A 17,860-nucleotide genomic window follows, 5' to 3' on the forward strand; every position below is an offset into this window, starting at 1 on the left:
ATACATGTGTGTAAACCATAGACGGGTGTAAACCAGTTGACAGGATTTGCGAATGGGAGGCGCATAACTCGTCATCTAAATTTGACCAATCAACGGACGTTTCTGTGTTGGGGAGCAGCCAATCAGAAGAGCTGTATTTCAGTTTCAAACTTGGCCTGCCCGCCATCTTTTGCAAGTTGTACACACGACACACCTAGGACAGTTAAACGTTTGTTTACTGAAAAGATATTGCGAATTATTTAGTCTCCGGATTAAACGTCATTGACTCCCGTATATCCACCTTAATATAAAGGTAAGAAATAACGTTAGCTCCTATTATTTCTGTCAGTTTGTAATTAACTTAGTTTGTCATTGCGTACGACTTCCAAACATGCTAAACGTGAGGTTTGTATAGTGAGCAAAACTGTGATCATGTGTTGTTGCTGCTGCGTTTCGTCAGGAAAGATCATATTTGAATTTTATATTTTAAATGTGAATATATAAAGATTTGGTTCGGAATTTACTTTTTACAAATGACATCTTGCCTATAAGAAATGAACGTGTATTTGCTTGACTATGGTTGTAACTTATTTGTTTTGTTTTTACTTTGAACAAACAGGATGCTCTGAGAATGAAAATGGCATATAATATATATATATATAACATAGACATATAATATAGAATAAATGAAGTATATAAAAAAAACACTAAATGTTACATTGACATCATCCGTGTTTTTGATACCAGGTCAGCAAAAAATAAGTTATTAAAGAGTCTGATTAGAAACGCTGCTTTTGATGTCAACAATAAAGATATGAAAGCGTTTAATCTCACTTGTAAAAATTTTCAAGTCTATTTATTCTTAAACTGTCCTAATTATTTAGCAAAAATCATATGATTAAACGGTATTATTTACATGTACTTTTCTGCATTTGCTCTAAAAACAGACCTGAGACCAGTTTAGACTATTAAACACAGTCACTAGTATGTTAAGTCTGACCTACTAGCAGTTTGTCAAATTAGACAATACGCCTGTTTAAGTAACTTGCTTAAAGTTATTGCCAGTTTTAAAAGAAAAAAATGAATGACTAACTTGTAAGACTGGTCTAAGCGGTTTATGCAACCGGCCACTTCAAACAAGTTTTGGACCCACCAATAGAGAACCACTGCTTTAGGTAATTGACTGTTCTTGTTGTGAAAACTCGCGTAGGATGGATTCTCGCTTCGCTCACCTGTACAAGCGGGACAGCAGTGTCTCTATGATCCGGCTTAAGATGTCCAGACGTCGGTCTCAATCTCAGAAAGAGAACCGAGAGAAGATCCAAAATCTGCGCAGGCACCTCGACCAGCTGCCGGAGATCGAGCTCTCAATGGATGCGTCCAGCATCACGGCCACCCAAGGCCAAGCAGCCAAAACAAAGACAGCTAATGGTTAATATCGTAGTTAGTTTTGTTGTTTGATTTTGTGTTGACATGGCCTTGTTTTGAAGTAGTTACAATTGTTCTTAACAGATGCAAATTCTGCTGCTGAGGAGAGGAAGAAGATGCTCTCTCGCTACAAAGAAAACAAGTTGTTGCAGAAAGAGAAGGAAAAGCGGGAGAAAGAAAAGAAAGGCGTGTTTAAGGTCGGCCTGTATAAGCCTCAGCCGCTCGGGTATCTGCCTTCCAACACTGCTGTGCCAGGCAGAGGCAAGGTGAGTGATGGGAAGATCAGTTCGAAAAGTCAGTCTCAGACTATAATTAAGAGTACTTGTGGTGCTTTCAAGTCACGTCGAAAAGATTGTATTTACGAGTTGACTGCACATGAAGTGAACGCCACCACAAAGGCATAAATACGATTGACAAGCTCTGGATTTTCTTTAAGCCCTGATCTTTTCGAGTTGTGGGGAGTCAAGCTTTTTTATTTACAACAAAATAAGCTAATTGACTGAACAAAATATAATAGCAATGTAATATAACAATATATGTAGTGGTGGCTTCTTAAAAAATAACGTTATAAAATAATAATAAATAACATTAAAATGATACACCTGATGCATTCTTTGTTCTTCATTTTCTAGAAGTAAAGTTTAAAAGCCTTGCTGTATTTTTGTATAGTTAATTAAGAGAAGGTACGCCACCGTCTTGCTCTGATGAAAGTGATTTGAGCAAACAAGACGGCATAAACATGAATTCTCAACTCGTAAATACAAACTTCCCAGAAGGACTTGAACGCACCATTAATTTCCCATCTCATGTCCCATCATGATTCATGACAGATCGCAGAAACTAACCAGTCCACACGAGTGACCCGCTCAATGATGCAGAATCAAAAGGTATGCAAGCATGTAATCACACAATTAAATGACAAAAATAATGTGAGTTTTTCCCAACATTTCCCCTGTAAACAAACATAAGTCTTGCTGCAAACTGAAGACTGGAGTAACGGCTGCTGAAAAATTGCTTAAAATTACAGGAATTAATTCTATTTTAAAATGGTTTAAATTGTAATATTTCACAATATTACTGTTTTTACTGTATTTTTGATGAAGTAATTGCAGCCATAAGAGACTTCTTTCAAAAACATACCAACCTCATATTTTTGTTGTCACAGCTCTCTTGCCTAAATAAGTACGTGGTGCAACTTTTACCTTTGGATTTCTGTAGTCACGGTTTGAAATCACGTCATTTTTGTTTTATATGATCTACTTCTGTTGTTGTTATTACAGCCTGCAGTTGAAAGACATACTGTTCCAAAGAAAGGTTTGTCCTGCTTGTTCAATTTCTCTGGTTTTTATATTTCCAAAATGCAGATCATTCTATTTGATCAAACTGAAATGACTGTTATTGTGTTTGTACAGTTGAGGCTGTATCGACCACCAGAGCTCCAGCCAAGAACAACGGCAAAGCTCTGACTTCCATCAAAACCAGAGCAGCTACTGGTAAAACCACTCACTTAAATTTAGGAATGTGCAAAAGATGCAAGTGGAGGATATAGTATGTCAACATTTTCATATGTACACTACTGCTCAAAAAGATGAGATGAAAATAATTATTTTAAAGTCTCATAAAAATTGTTATATTTTGAAATGTTATTAATTAAAATTTTTAAATTTATCTTCAGATTGATCCTTCAGAAATCATTCTAATATGCTGATTTGGTGCTCAAAAACCTGCTTAAACAGTTTTGTTGCTTAATATTTTTGTGGAAATTCGTTGATTTAAACAGAAATGTTAGTTGTTTTGTCACATTATAGTCTTTAAATGTCTGTTTTTATCAATTAAATGTGTCATTGCTGAATAAAAGTAAATTCCTTCAAATAAAAAAAGCAGATGCAGACAATTATCATTTATATTACAGCTGAACCGTCTGTGAGAGCTCCAACCACACGATCAGCTGCTAAAGCGACACCGGCAGCCGTGGTTAAACCAGTTGCTGCTGGTGAGTTTTATTTTAACATTTTAAATCTTGGGCTTTTCCAAAAGCTTAGTCTCTGTGACCTTTATTATGCTCTAGTTGTGTTACATGTGTGTAATTTAAGCCACTTTGTGTGATTTAGATTCAAGTGCTATGAAAACCAGATCAACTGTTAAATGTCCTGCAGCGCCCTCTTCTGGCAGAGAGAAAGCCATGCAGGGTAATGAGCCTACGGTTATTTTCTACTGGCATGTTTTCTGATATTATATATTGTTTTATACTGCCACGCCGCTCAGATGGAAGTAGTGTTGCATCAGTCCAGAACTACAGTATGTTTGTATAGGTGTCATTAATCAGTAGATCTCATAATCTTACACAGGCGACACGAATACAGCTATTGAAAATAAGGTGAGTTGATCTGTCCTATCTATCTTTTTGGTTTTGACATTTTTCAGAAAATTGGGAATTATATTTTATCCTTGGCTATTTTTAGCCTGCTGAGAAAAAGGACACTGCAGTTAATCCTCTGGTTCCTGAGGAAGAGGAACCCAAAGCTGCTCCCCCCTCATTTGCTCCTCAGGGATTCGTGTTCCAGCCTCCTGTTGGTCTGAGTTCCTTCGAGCCTGCGCCCCTCTCTCCACAATCAGCCAGTGCCTTCCTCTCACCGAGGTACCTTTTGAATTCGATTCTAATAAACAGAATGTGTGATGCCTCTAAGCTTTATCATATAAGCTGGTCCAAATTAGAAAAGAATTTTCTAATCTGATTAATGCCTTTGATTTCATTCAGTATGTGAATGTCCCGACTCATCAGTCGGGACATACTCTTGACCTTGTGTTTTCTTATGGCATTCCACTTTGAGTTTGAAGTAACTGAAAACGGGTTTTCTGACCATAAAACTGTTGTTTTCTGTTCCCTGGGTACCAACTTGTACTAAAGCTACTAAATGTGTCCGAAAATCTAGAATAATTACTCCATCTACTAGCATATCCTTTTCATTAGCTTTTTGTGATGCTGTTCAAACAGTTGACATAAGTCAGTGTGATCTGAGTCCAGGGCTGGGCGATAAAATGATAACGATAATTATCGCGATATCATTTTTCTCGATAAAACAGTATAAAGAGGTCGATAAATGTTCAATAATGTTTATGCGCCAAAAGCGGAACGAAACTCATTTGAACCGCGCGCCACACGGACCATTTATCCGCTCGGCTCAAAGACCAAACGGCAGCGTGAGCTCACTGCGTTTACTCTGATCGCTCTCGGTCACGAGATCCAGTGAGAAGCGCTTGAATTCAGCGGAGAACACAAATGTCTCAGTGATTTAAACCAGTTTAAAGGCAAATGAAACAGCGCTGACAAACAGGAGAAACACTGTGTGCAGCGATACAGTCTGAAGGCTTTTCCGTCTACACATTCCCATCATTTACCATGGATTTACTACGTTAGCCTAGTAATATTAACTACATCATGAAATGTGGGATATACATATTGAATTGTATTATATTATTAATGTAGACAATGTATTAAAGGACTGATGGAATATAATTACAGTATTTAATAATGTATTTAGGCTCCTGTTTTTCATACAAATACCATAGAAACCATAAAGTTACATTTTGCCGTGATAGTGAGGTGCCGTAGGCTAAAGCCCTGCATTTCAGCCCGAGCCCGACGGGCCCCGACTTTTTTACGCCCCTAGGGCCGGGCTTCGGACCAATTTTCACGTCATAGTTCACATGCGGGCCGGGCCTCGGGCCTTTTTTGGGTTATCCTTCTTTTTATATTTTTAGACATTAATTAAAAAAATATGAGAAGTTGACGTCGACGATAGAAAAACAAACATAGAAAGACATTTAATAACCTCATAACTTTCATAATCGTAAAATTACACTGACATATGATTGATGACAGTCTCACGCACGCACACACACAGAAGGTTTCCCGTCAGCGAGTGATAGAAGAGAGGACTGGGTTAAAATCTTCCACTGTGGATGCTATTCTTTTTCTCCACGATGCTCTGTAAGAGACTGTTCTAACTTTTCGTTTGATTGGACTTTATTTCCGTTTAACTGTTGGAAACTACTGGAAAAAAGAATGGCCATGTTCTGTGGTGCATTTTTTAGGTAAGATAACCTGCAAGTTTGTTTTTGATTTATTTAATTTAATTTGTTTAGATTGGCTATTGCTCATTTCGTTTGCGAGCGCTGTTACGTATTTAAAAAAATAAATAATTGACTCACTGTGGTTTAATAAATAAACATTAAACTAACTGTCTGTGTGATATGCTTGAAGTGTTTTATATCTATGGATTTTATTGTAGGCAAGTAAAGTATTAGCGTTGATTTGAGAGCCTAAATTGATCAAACATGTTTTACTCGCTGTTGAACATGATGTTGGCTCGGCTTGCTTGGTCGTCATTTTTTTATTTATTTTTTTATGCTCCAAACATTTGTCTAAATTAACTTAATAAAGAAATGAAAAGAAAAGAAACATAACTAACAAAACGGACATATTTGAATGGCTGCAAATAGGGCAGGCTGCCGCTGTAAAAAAAAAAAAAAAAAAACCGGCTTGGGTCGGACTCGGGCTGATAATTCTGATGAGCTGTCGGACACGGGTCGGGCTAGGGCCTGAGCGTCTCGGGCCAGGGCCGGGCTCGGGCCTAGATTTGAGGCCCGTGCAGGGCTCTACCGTAGGCTATGCCTGGTTTCATCTGTGGTTGTCATGATCTAAATGTATGATACTGGATGACCAATGGTTAAGTTTAATAAAACTCAAACAGTCAGAATATTACATTTTACCAAAAAAATTAATAAAAATGAGCACATGCAGAAACTAAGAAATTGTCCAATAAATATATTTATTTTGTTAAGGAAAAATGACAAATGTTTGAATGTTCTACCTCAGATTTGTGAAATGTTCACCTGTTTGGCAAGTGTTTGTCATGATGATATGTTCTGACAATAAAGAGTGGTTTAAAACCACAGTTAACGCTCTGGTTTCTACAACTTTCACTTAGGAGCAAAAATCTGCCTTTAAACTTTAAAGAAATAAAGATTGACTTTTATCGTGATAATTATCGATATCGACTGATATAAAAAAAATTATCGTGATATTTTTTTTTTGCCCATATCGCCCAGCCCTAACTTAAATTTAACTCGACTTCTTTGATTATCTTGGATTCAATTGCTCCTGTAAAGACTTTAAAACTCAAACCTAGATCTGAACCCTGGATTGACGATTACGTTCGTGCCTCGAGGCAGATCTGTAGACGGGCGGAGCGAAAGTGGAAAAAGGACCGGCTTCAGATTTCGCTGGAATTATATAGAGATTCACTATTTAATTATCAGAAGGCAATGAAAGAATCGAAATCAAGGTATTTTGCTGACATGATCAATAATAGTTTCCATATGCCCAAAACTCTTTTTACTGTTTTTAACACTGTTGTCAACCCAACGGTTTCAAAGTACCCTGCTGTGTCAAGAACAATGTGTGAGGATTTTCTGAGATTCTTTGTTGACAAGATTAATTCTATCAGGCGGGGGATATCTCACCCTGATTCTGATCCGTCCATCTACTCTGTTTGCTGTGCAGAGTTTAGTCAATTCAAACCTATTTCTTTTGAATATCTTCAAGAAATAGTTTGCCGGCTTAAGCCGTCAGGCTCTACTGTTGACATCTTGCCTCCTTATTTCCTGAAGCAAGTTCTTGATGCAGTGGGTCCATATCTTGTGACTTTGATTAACCGATGCTTTGAAACTAGTTCTGTACCTGATGTGTTAAAACATGCTACAGTATATCCTTTGCTCAAGAGACATAACTTAGATCCTACTGTTTTAGAAAACTACAGACCAATTTCAAATTTGTCGTTTATTACAAAGATCCTCGAGAAAATAGTGCTTTTACAATTGCAGAGTTTTTTAGATGAAAATAAGATATTTGAGGTCTTTCAATCAGGTTTTCGAAAATTCCACTCTACAGAGACTGCACTCCCGAAGGTTTTAAATGATATTCTACTTACTGGCGACTCTGGAAACCATTCTGTGCTTGTGCTCCTAGATTTGAGTGCTGCGTTTGACACTGTTGACCATGCAGTCCTTCTTACTCGCCTGGAGCACTGCGCAGGCATAACAGGAAGCGCTCTTGAATGGTTCAAATCATATCTTTTAAATAGATGTTTTAATGTTAATATGGGTGAACACTCATTTGAGTCAGCTCCTTTAGCATGTGGTGTACCTCAGGGTTCCATCTTAGCTCCGATTCTTTTTTTCTTTGTATATGCTACCATTGGGTTCTATTTTTAGGAAGCATGGTCTGTCTTTTCACTGCTATGCAGATGACACTCAAATATATTTGCCCTTAAAAAAGAGTTCCAATGGCTGAGAGGCACTCATGACTTGTTTGGCTGATGTGAAAGCCTGGCTGTCTCTAAATTTTCTTAATTTTAATGAGAGCAAAACTGAGATAATAGTATTTGGTCCTTCAGACTCTGTTAGTACACCCAAAAATAAATTTTGGTGAGTTATCTTCCTCTGTAAAACCTTGGGTTAAAAATGTAGGGGTTATTTTTGATGATAAGCTGAAATTTGATAAACACATCAATACTGTGGTCAGATCATGTTTCTTTCAGCTTAGACTACTAGCTAAAGTTAAACCCATTTTGACGAGTAAAAATTTTGAACAATTGATCCATGCTTTCATTACGACGAGACTGGATTACTGTAACTCACTATATTTTGGGATTAGCCAGTCAGCTTTATCCCGGTTACAAATAGTTCAAAATGCAGCTGCTAGACTCTTAACCAGGACTAAAAAACGGGAGCACATTACACCAGTTTTACGTTCTTTGCACTGGTTGCCCGTGCGTTATCGAGTAAATTTTAAAATTATTCTTTTGGTGTTTAAATCATTAAATGGTCTGGCCCCTCCGTATCTTTCGGAATTACTTACTGAGTATCGTCCGGTTCTTTCTCTCCGGTCATCTAACCAGAAACTGCTATGTATCCCAAAGTCAAAGCTGAGGTGCAGAGGCGACCGGGCTTTTTCAGTAGCTGCCCCCAGATTATGGAATGCTTTACCTCTGTGTATTCGCTCTGTATCATCCTTACCTGTTTTTAAAACTATGCTAAAAACGCATCTTTCTGAATTAGCATATACTTAGTGAGGAAGTGGTATTGAAATGTTTGTTTTATTATGATGTTTTTATTGCTTATTTGTTCTGTGCAATTGTCTATTATAAGATGTGCAGCACATTGGACAACCTCGGTTGGGATAAATGGTGCTATATAAATAAATTTGACATTGACATTGGTCCGAAATAATACTATCATATTTCTCTTTTATAGCTTTCTGTCTGAAGCCAGCAAGGAGCCCACCTTCCCCTCTCCCCCAAAACCTGTTCACCTCACTACTTCATTCTCATCCTCTCCACCACCTCTGTCAACCCTTCCACCAGATCTTCCCACCACCCCCCCTCCCTCAGTGTCCTCTCCCCCTCCTGTCCCATCCTCCCCACAGCCGTCCACCTCTGCAGCTCCACCCGCTCCTTTGGCCCCCTTGGAGCCTCAGCATGATGTTGCCTATTTCAGGTGAGGCAGATCTCTGTCATTAATAGAACTGACTCGTTGGTATGTTGTAGTGTTTTAGTTATGCATTAGTCTCCATTTATACACAGCTTTCTGCAACCATGGAACCATTTCTGTAATTAATTAGTTTTAGGGGCCGTTTACACGACACTGTGTTCAACTGACAACATAAAACTTGTTTTGCGTCCTGGCTGTTCATTTACACAACCAGGGTTCCAGACTGCGACCAATTTTTTGAGAATGTGTGAGTTAAAATTTGATGTGGTCGCATTTGTGCGAGTGCATGGTCATGTACTACTCAGTTAAATTCACGCATGAATTTTCCTGCATTGAACTTGTTTTAGCGCCCGCCAAAGTTCATTTTTGTCCCGCCAAAGTCTTATTTGATCGGTGAGTAATGTAGATGAAATGCGCTTGTGACAGGGCGCATGTTTAACTGAAAGAACGAGCAGAGAGAGAAAGCGAGAGACCCAGTCGCGCCCGCGCACTCTCTCTCTCTCTCTCTCTCTCTCTTCGGAGCCAGGTGAAAGTGTAAACAAGACTTCACCGTCTCCAAACTAAGCGCTGTCTTGCTCTCTCTGCCTCGCACATATTAATCAAAATAAATCGACACGGTGGTAAAAGGTCGGAAGACCAAAGTTTCATGTGGAGCATTCGGAGATTTTTTTTATTTTTTTTTATTTTTCTGAATTACCACTGGGTGTGAATTGTGCTAAATAAGTTTCCTTATCTTCTCTGAAAAGCGTCCCAGACATTCAGCTGACATAAAACAACACTTTAATTAAACAAAAAAAACTATCCAGTGATGAAATGTTTTCTGTGTTGACAGAAATCTTGGATGTCCATGTCCGAACTGCTGGGATAATCACACAACGCGCACAACACGTCCAATTCGCGAACTAATGACTCCTTTGAACCGATTAATTTTAATGAATGGTTAAAACAACTGATCTTTACAACAGTGAACTCAGGAGACGTCTGAATCGGTGTATAACTAATCAGTAACACTTTACAATAAGGTTCTATTTATTACAGAAATTACATAAAAAGTACAGTTTGGTAACTCAAGCTTAAACTTTAAAATAAATACAACCACTTTTTTTTTTTTAAAGCATATGACTACATTTTTCCACACAGTGCTATCAAGAATCGATAAGAGAATCGTTAGAATTGGATCGATAAGCAGAATCGTCAGTGGCATTGATATTGATAAAATCTTATCAATTCCCATCCCTATGTGAAGACAGTAAAATTATAATCAAACATTAAAGAACATACTTTTTTTTTTGAGAGTTAAAAGATTAAAACATTTTGCTAACATGAGGTCTTTCTTGTCACTGTCAGTCTTTTTACATCAGTGCAAAACTAGGGTATGCAGATTATGACCACCCTTCATCAGCATGCGTTGATTAATCCCATGGCATGTAGCAAAAAAAAAAAAAAAGGTGCGACCAAATCATATGCTGGTGCGACCAACTGAAAAAGTTGGTAGCACCAGTGCAACCAGTGGAAAAGTTAGTCTGGAGCCCTGACAACGTTTTGAAAACAGTGACGGCATGCACATGCTTATTACACGTTTAGAATGCTAATGTCTGACTTGAGACCGCGCTGATGCCATGTCATGATGTGACTGTGACGCATGTCATCAAAGTGCCATGAGAGCGATTCGAGGGCAGCCGCATGATTCATTCCAGAAAGGCTGCACAAGCTCTGATGACGACAACTATTCCACGATTGGCCGGATTCACCGCATGACAACGATCACGTGTTCATTCTAAAACCTTCAGTTCCACTAATGCTCACAAAGCAGTTTTTTTATAACAGTAAAACCTCTTTTCATTTAGTCGTGATGTTATATTGTCAATGTTTATCTGCGGTGCACTTTTTCCTTTCGGTAAACAGTCATGTGCGATCTCCTCTGGCCAATGAATGAACAGTGTATGATTATGATTCAGGCAGCAGTACGGGTCAGAAGTCAGATTGGGATCGGAATATTCAAAATATTTCATGCTAAATATTAAGTGTATGTTGTTTCTCTGTTTCAATAGGGCAGTGATGGCCAGTGAGACTGAGCATTTGACTGGACTTTCTAAGCTGTGGGAGTCCAGATTTGATGATGCATCTATCCCGGAGGAGAGTAAGACAACTTTGAATTAAATACCAAAGTCTAACACGTTATCCTAACTAGGTTTGATGCAAGCTTTCCAGCAAGGATTAATTTTTCTAGTTAAAATGACACAATCAAAACTCATTAGAACATATTTGATGTTTATCACCGTCTCTGTTGGATGGAAACCTCGTATCTCCAAAAATGCTGCTTTTCAGGAAAAAAAAACACTATAAAATAATTAAATGCTTTTGTCAAAGCTGATGTGGCTTTTTATGTGTTCAGACACTTGCATATACCATTATATTATTAACATTTGACCAAAATCAAGCTCAAATGTAGTTACAAGGTTTTTGACCAGCGCCTGTTAAACATACATTCTCGGTCATTAGAACGGCCGCATCTGAGGCAGGAAGTGCATCATATTACGTTTTCATCAACTTTACTGTAGCTATGTGGGCGCTCAGTTTTTTGTCATTTGACCAAAACCCCATGTTATTAAAGATGAAGTGCTGTGCATATGCAGAGGCTGTTTAAGACAGTATTGGCTATGACTCAACAACAAATGCTAGACTGAGACCCTCTTCTCTGGTCCTCGAATACACAAGACATTAGCCTTTATAAATGTTGTGATTCTTGAGTAAAGAAAACACTGTACTTATTCAAAAAAACAGTTCTTCACTTACCCTTGCATTGCAAACAGGCATACGGTCCACACGTGTACTCCACTTCATTCACTATAGAGGCGGGTGGAGTTATGAGGTTTCACTGACAGTTTGATTATCCAATGCAGATACAAGATAGTCACAAGCTCTTTTTAATATTTTTCATTGGTTAGATTTGCAAAACCCACCGACAGACGTAAAGGGTGACCAATAGTAATGATTTATATATATATTTTTAAATAATTACATATAGAGATACAATGTTTCCTCGAGACAACTATACAGTTATATGAAGAAAGTATATTTCTCCCTGTCCGTGTAGTGCAAGACCGGATGCGCACGGCTGTGGGCCAGGCCAGACTGTTGATGAAAGAGCGCTTTGGCCAGTTCAGTGGGCTGGTGGATGACTGCGAATTGGGGCGCGGAGAGAAAATAACAACCTGCACTGACTTGCAGGGCTTCTGGGACATGGTGTACTTTCAGGTGGGTTGATGTTCCCTTTTAAAAATGCTCAAATGACGTCCAACCATTGTTTAATTTTTTTTTTTTTTTTTTACACAGGTGGAAGATGTTAACAAGAAGTTTAATTCCTTGAAAGAAGCAGAAGCAAAGGATTGGAAAGAGGAAGTCAGGCCTGTCGTCAGAAAAAGAGTGGCCAAAGTAAACACATGATCAGCACCATCCTTTAATAATCTTGCATTTCAAATGTGAAGCGTGTAATTCTCATATCCCATCCTTTTCTGCTACAGAAGCCTCCTGCCGTAGGAGGGAAGGCCGGAGCAGGTGCAGGTGCCAGCACTGCAGTGAAGAGTCGACTGGCTGCTGTGAAGGCTGCCATGAGGGCCAAGCAGGCTGAACAGAAAGCTTCTGAGACGTCACACAACATCCAGGACGATGCGGATCCTGTTCCTGCGGCCCCTGCCGCCACACAGACTGTGGTGTTCCATGGAGGCTTCTTTCAGGTGGAAAGCCCAGTGAAACCATTAGGTAAGACTGAACTTTACTTGTCTTTAGGAAGCATGAGTTTTTTTTTCCTCATGGAGGGGGGGATATTATTAGTATTTTGTAATATTGAAAAGTGACAAGAATTTCAATGCTATAATTTTTTTTATATTATAACTGTCATGCCGTTAGGGACCAAGGGAGGTGATAGGAAGGCTTAGGTTTAAACCAGGATAATCCAAAGAGAGTGAATTTTATTAATCAATAAAAAATTGGGGTGTAAATTACAAGTCTGTGAATAAAAAATAAAAATAAAAATTTCCTAATAATAATAACAAACGCTTTAATCAGCACACACTTTTTCTAACAAAGAACAAAGTAAATGTGCTTAAACGGCACAAATCAACCTCATCTTAACCCACTGACCCCCTTCCTCCCCAAAGGCTGAGAAGGTCTGGCTTAAATACCCTAAATTCCCACTAAACTGCCCTCAGCTGAATAATGACACTGTTGTCTTTTTCGAGCTGCTTTACAGCAGAATTGAATTCTGTTTGTCATTGAATCATTTTCCTGTTTATCACTGTAAAGCTGCTTTGGAACAATCTGTGTTGCATGAAGTGCTATACAAATAAAGCAGTTAAGAAGGCAATAAATATTAGTATTGTAATTTTACTGTTCTGTAAAATAAAAATAACAATAATAATTGTTTTTTAGTACAATACTAATATTTATTTAGTGTATATTTCTTTAGTATTTCTTTTTATAATTTAAATAATATTCAAAGGGAGAAAAAATATATTCCATAGTCTAGAAATTGTTCTTTTTGAGTTTCTTTTAACTACACTATCCTTTTTTGTTGTTGTCTTTGTGTTTTAATCTGTATCGTTTTCTTCTTTTCAGGTGCTGTCAGGCGATCTTGTCGAATCGGTACAGTTTCTTCCCCCTGTGCTTCTAAGTTCAGCACTCCAGGCAAGCAGAGCAGATCTAATGCCGTCTCTCGTGCCTCCCCTCTACCCTGCGCGTTTGCCACACCTCCTCGAAACCACCTCGATGTATTGCCTGTTTCCACGCCTCCACAGTCTCCCAGAGCTCCTCAGATCAGCCCTGACCACAACCAGACCACACATGTTTCGCCAGACACAGAGCCCTGCTCTAACAGCCAACCTCATGATTTAAGCTCCACCTGTACCTCACACATCCAACCAGAGATCAGTAATGCAGCAGAAAAAAGTCCAGTAGACCAATCACGAGACTTTCCCATCCAGTCCGAGCATCTCGCGGATTCTTCGGAACCTCAGCTTGAGTCTATGCTCAGTCCTTCCTCCCAAGAGGAACCCCAAGAGGACATGGTCTCTGAAGCGAGTTTGCCTGCCCCAACTGGAGCAGATGCTGGTTTAGATAATCTTGCCCAGTGCTCATCTCGCACCTCTTCCTCAGCAGAAGCAGAAGCACCTGCTTCCCCTGTCCTGATGCCCTCCACACCAACCAAAGATCTCAGCATTTCTGCAGATCTCAGTAATGAGGTCATTTCGGCCTGTAATGGGTATGCTGTGCTTTGTTAATATTAGGCCATCTAATTTGTTACATATGAGCCACTAAATATGGCATAATTCATAATCTTTTATACTCTTTCCACTGTTCATACAGCTCCCCCCCCAGAGAGCTTCACACAGATGTTGAAATGACTGGAATTCAAGATGCTGAGGTGATTTTGTGTGTGTATATGTGTATATATAATTGGTATCCATTTATATTAGATATTTAATTGTTCAAGCTTCCTCTTTTTATATTGATTACCTTTTGCTGTCATTAATAATAATTAATACAAATGTAATAACACTGTTAAATGTATCCTTTAGCAAATCTCAAAATGAATATCCCTTTTTTCATACTGTACACATTAAAAACTGAAAAATCATTTTAAATGCTACAAATGAATTTAGGCATCACAAAATTATAGTTATTTTAAATGTATTTAGACAAAATAGTACAGAATTTTAATATCGGCTATTTATTGGTTATTGGCTTTGACTGTAACATTATATAATTGTATCAGCTTATCACTATCGGCCAACAATAAAGCTACAATATATGGCTGTTAATGTAACTTGCCAAAAATGAAAGGTTATTAATGACAGAGTGCAAAAATAAATAAATAAATCCATCCTCCAAACTGTGTCTTTACCTCTAGCCTCTAAATCCCACTATTAGTCAGGAGAGCTTTTTTTCTTTTATTTGAGAGTTTATGGATCATGTTCTGATGTATTTTTCCCAGGATGCTACTGGTTTGGACTTTGAGCGTTACCTGCAGCCATCAGTGAGAGACAGCATGTCTCCGGGTCTTGCAGCAGAGAGGTTTTCCCTTGGGGTGGAGGATGCTGAGATGGAGAGTCCTGTGGCTCCGGCAGAGGAGCGTCCTCTTGATGTCTTGGCAACACCTACAGGTAGTTTATGTCCCTCACATCACATCATAATGTTATTAATGCTCACATCATATGGTTTGTTGGGGGGCACGTGGGCACTCACTTCTCTCTCTTGCACTCCTGTCTCAGTTCTTCCCAGAATGGTGTTCACACCCGGGACCAGTCAGGTGGATTTACATCTTTCCTTTATTAACTATCTTTCAATAGGGTTCCCACAGTTTTCCAGTCATGGAAATTCACACAATTTGGATTTTTTGATCCAATAAAATATTTTATAGATGTGCAACTAGTAAAACAATTACTACAGAAATGTTTGACTTAATTTGTATGAATAAAATCTTTAATCCTAAAGATTTTTATAACTTTTTTGATTTTAAACCCTGGAAACCACCATTTTATGTTTTCCATGACTGTGGGAACCACTACTCTATCACACAATTAGAGAGTTGTCAGCATTTTAATTTTGAATTTGTCCATAACCTTGTGTTTCAGATGTCAGACAATCTGTTGCTGTTCACCCCAGAGCAGAAGGAGAGAGTGAGACCATCAATGTGTGAACGTGACCTGATCATGTTCACTCCTCCCACAAACCAATAAAAGCACATCCACTCTTTGAATGTTTAATTTTTTTTGCTTTATTAAATTAGATTCCTTTTGATACTTGTTCATCTATTTGCTACTCCCTTTTTGTACTTTATAATGAGTGTATTTATATACAGCAATACTATTTCTATGCAGTTTTGATCTCAGAAAATATTAAGGCTTTCAAATGTCAAAACTGTTGTGCACATTAATAAAATCATAAGAAAAAAACAATGCACTTCCATTCTTTCAATTGACTATTTTCTTATTCCCGCTGGTGACTGACTGTTTTGAAATGACAGACAGATCATAGGGGTCATAGAAGTGGGCGAGTGATTAAAATTATTGTTTGGAACCTCTTTCTTATAAAACATGGGCTTAAAAAAAAAAAAAAAACTATTTTAAAATACCTTGTCAGCATCTGCAAGAGAAATTCTGTTCTTTATTCTTTTTTTTTCTTTTTTTTTTGCACGTCATGTAGGCCTAATTTATTAAGAAAATGTGTTTCCATCGTCCTCAATTGAGCGCATAAATTGTGTAATATTTAGCAATATCCTGCCGCCAATGCACCAAAAACCAAGGGCTGAATCTGAAATCGTACCCTAAACCCTCATTCACTATTCCCTACGTTACTTCATTAATAGGCTACTTACTGTTCACTTGAAGAAGTGAATAAATACGAATGAGCGAATTCAGACAGGCGTTGAGCGTAAATCGGTTGTACACTCGTTATTGCGGTGCAATGTGGGATTGAATGAGTGCACTCAATAACGTCCACTATGGTCTTGAACACCACTAAATGGCTGTCCCCACAAATAGCTAAAGGGGGGTAAATAGGTAAAGGGGGTGATTTCGGATTAAGCCAAGGTATGTCGATTTGGCGAACTCGGATGACATCATAAAATCTTGCTCCCTCGACGTGACGACAAGTGTGTGACGTGATGAATCACATAGCTTTGATCATAACCCAGCAAATTAGAATATGACTTAACCTTGTTGTTATGCTTTTCTTTTCTTTTTCTTTTTTTGTATGTATAATTATAATGTGCTTCATGCAAATCCAGGATATTTATGTATTTTTATTTTTTTTTATTTTTTTTTATCCTCGTTTTGGCGGGACAAAAATTCACTTTGGCGGGCGCTAAAACAAGTTCAATGCAGGAAAATTCATGCGTGAGTTTCCATTAGACTCGCACGGTAGCCAGGCAAATGGCGAGCTCAGCTGTTGTTGACGCTGTGTGTGTCATGGTGTGTGTGCTTCAAGATTATGACGCAAGTGTTAAGATTCCGATTGGCCCAGAGAAATGTAAATTATACGAATTATCCAATAATGTTTCGCAATTCTAGCCTGCATGGCAGTTTACTGTGAGAAACAACCCCCCCCCCCCCCCCCCAAAAAAAAAAAAACTCTCCGGTTCTACGCGATTCACGTAAATGACCCAATTGACCAAGAAAACGGTTCTCTAACTCAAGCTTAAACTTTAAAATAAATAAAACCACTTTTTTTTAAAAGCATTTTAAACATTTTCCCACACAGTGCTATCAAGAATCGACAAGAGAATCGTTAAAGAATTGGATCGATAATCAGAATCGACAGTGGCATTATTATTGATAAAATCTTATCAAATCCCATCCCTATGTGAAGACAGTAAAATTATAATCAAACATTAAAGAACATACATGTTTTTTAATATTTTTTTTTTAAGAGTAAAAAGATGCTAACATGAGGTCTTATTGTGTCACTGTCAGTCTTGTTACATCAGTGCAAAACTAGGGTATGCAGATTAATTATTATTATTATACATCATTCGTCAGCATGCATTGATTAATCCCATGGCATGTATAAAAAAAAAAGTTAGTCTGCACCCCCCCCACCTTTTTTAGTATGAGGAGTTTGCAGGTCTGAACCTTGCTTCACTTCCCTGAGCTTGTAATTATGTGTAAGTACTGCAATAAAAAAAAAAATAACCCCCCCCCCCAGCAAATTAGACGGTTATAGACCACTGTTATAAGAATTAAGGACTTTCAAGTACTTCACACATTTTTTCTCCAGCACTTAAAGCTCAAAAGTCTGAATATTATCCCATTTAAATGTTATTTTTCCTTTGATTGTCCAGGGGCTCGTTCTTCGTACGTCGCTAACTAAACTTAGTTAGCTGGATTTGATTGTTGACGAT

At 38.1% G+C, this 17,860-nt stretch overlaps 1 protein-coding gene and 1 long non-coding RNA gene across 3 annotated transcripts in view; both read left to right on the forward strand.

Annotated features, from left to right (window-relative positions):
* Positions 1-17,860, forward strand: part of LOC309503405 — a 311,403-nt gene that overhangs the window by 282,212 nt on the left and 11,331 nt on the right. The gene's annotated exons all lie outside the window — the stretch shown is intronic.
* LOC309508156 (disks large-associated protein 5-like) lies at positions 117-15,921 on the forward strand. Of its 2 annotated transcripts, XM_082182682.1 has the most exons (21): positions 117-292; positions 1,190-1,410; positions 1,492-1,673; positions 2,238-2,294; positions 2,688-2,721; positions 2,820-2,900; positions 3,320-3,400; positions 3,519-3,596; positions 3,756-3,784; positions 3,870-4,045; positions 6,600-6,755; positions 8,725-8,967; positions 11,013-11,101; positions 12,059-12,219; positions 12,298-12,396; positions 12,486-12,723; positions 13,579-14,221; positions 14,326-14,383; positions 14,954-15,122; positions 15,231-15,268; positions 15,594-15,921. In XM_082182682.1, exons 2-21 carry the CDS (start codon positions 1,191-1,193, stop codon positions 15,696-15,698), a joined length of 2,937 nt encoding a protein of 978 aa, XP_082038808.1. In that variant the 5' UTR covers positions 117-292; position 1,190; the 3' UTR covers positions 15,699-15,921. The 2 variants fall into 2 exon arrangements, with proteins under 2 accessions (XP_082038808.1, XP_082038809.1); XM_082182683.1 differs by lacking the exon at positions 6,600-6,755 and having other exon boundaries at positions 132-292.

Source organism: Leuciscus leuciscus (genome assembly GCF_965113295.1).
Source record: "Leuciscus leuciscus genome assembly, chromosome: 1".
Lineage (NCBI taxonomy): Eukaryota > Metazoa > Chordata > Actinopteri > Cypriniformes > Leuciscidae > Leuciscus > Leuciscus leuciscus.

Coding starts and splice junctions, on each gene's coding strand:
- LOC309508156 (XM_082182682.1), top strand. CDS start 1,191: ATGGATTCTCGCTTCGCTCACCTGTACAAGCGGGACAGCAGTGTCTCT. Junction 1,674..2,237: donor CTGTGCCAGGCAGAGGCAAG/GTGAGTGATGGG, acceptor GATTCATGACAG/ATCGCAGAAACTAACCAGTC. Junction 2,722..2,819: donor ACATACTGTTCCAAAGAAAG/GTTTGTCCTGCT, acceptor GTGTTTGTACAG/TTGAGGCTGTATCGACCACC.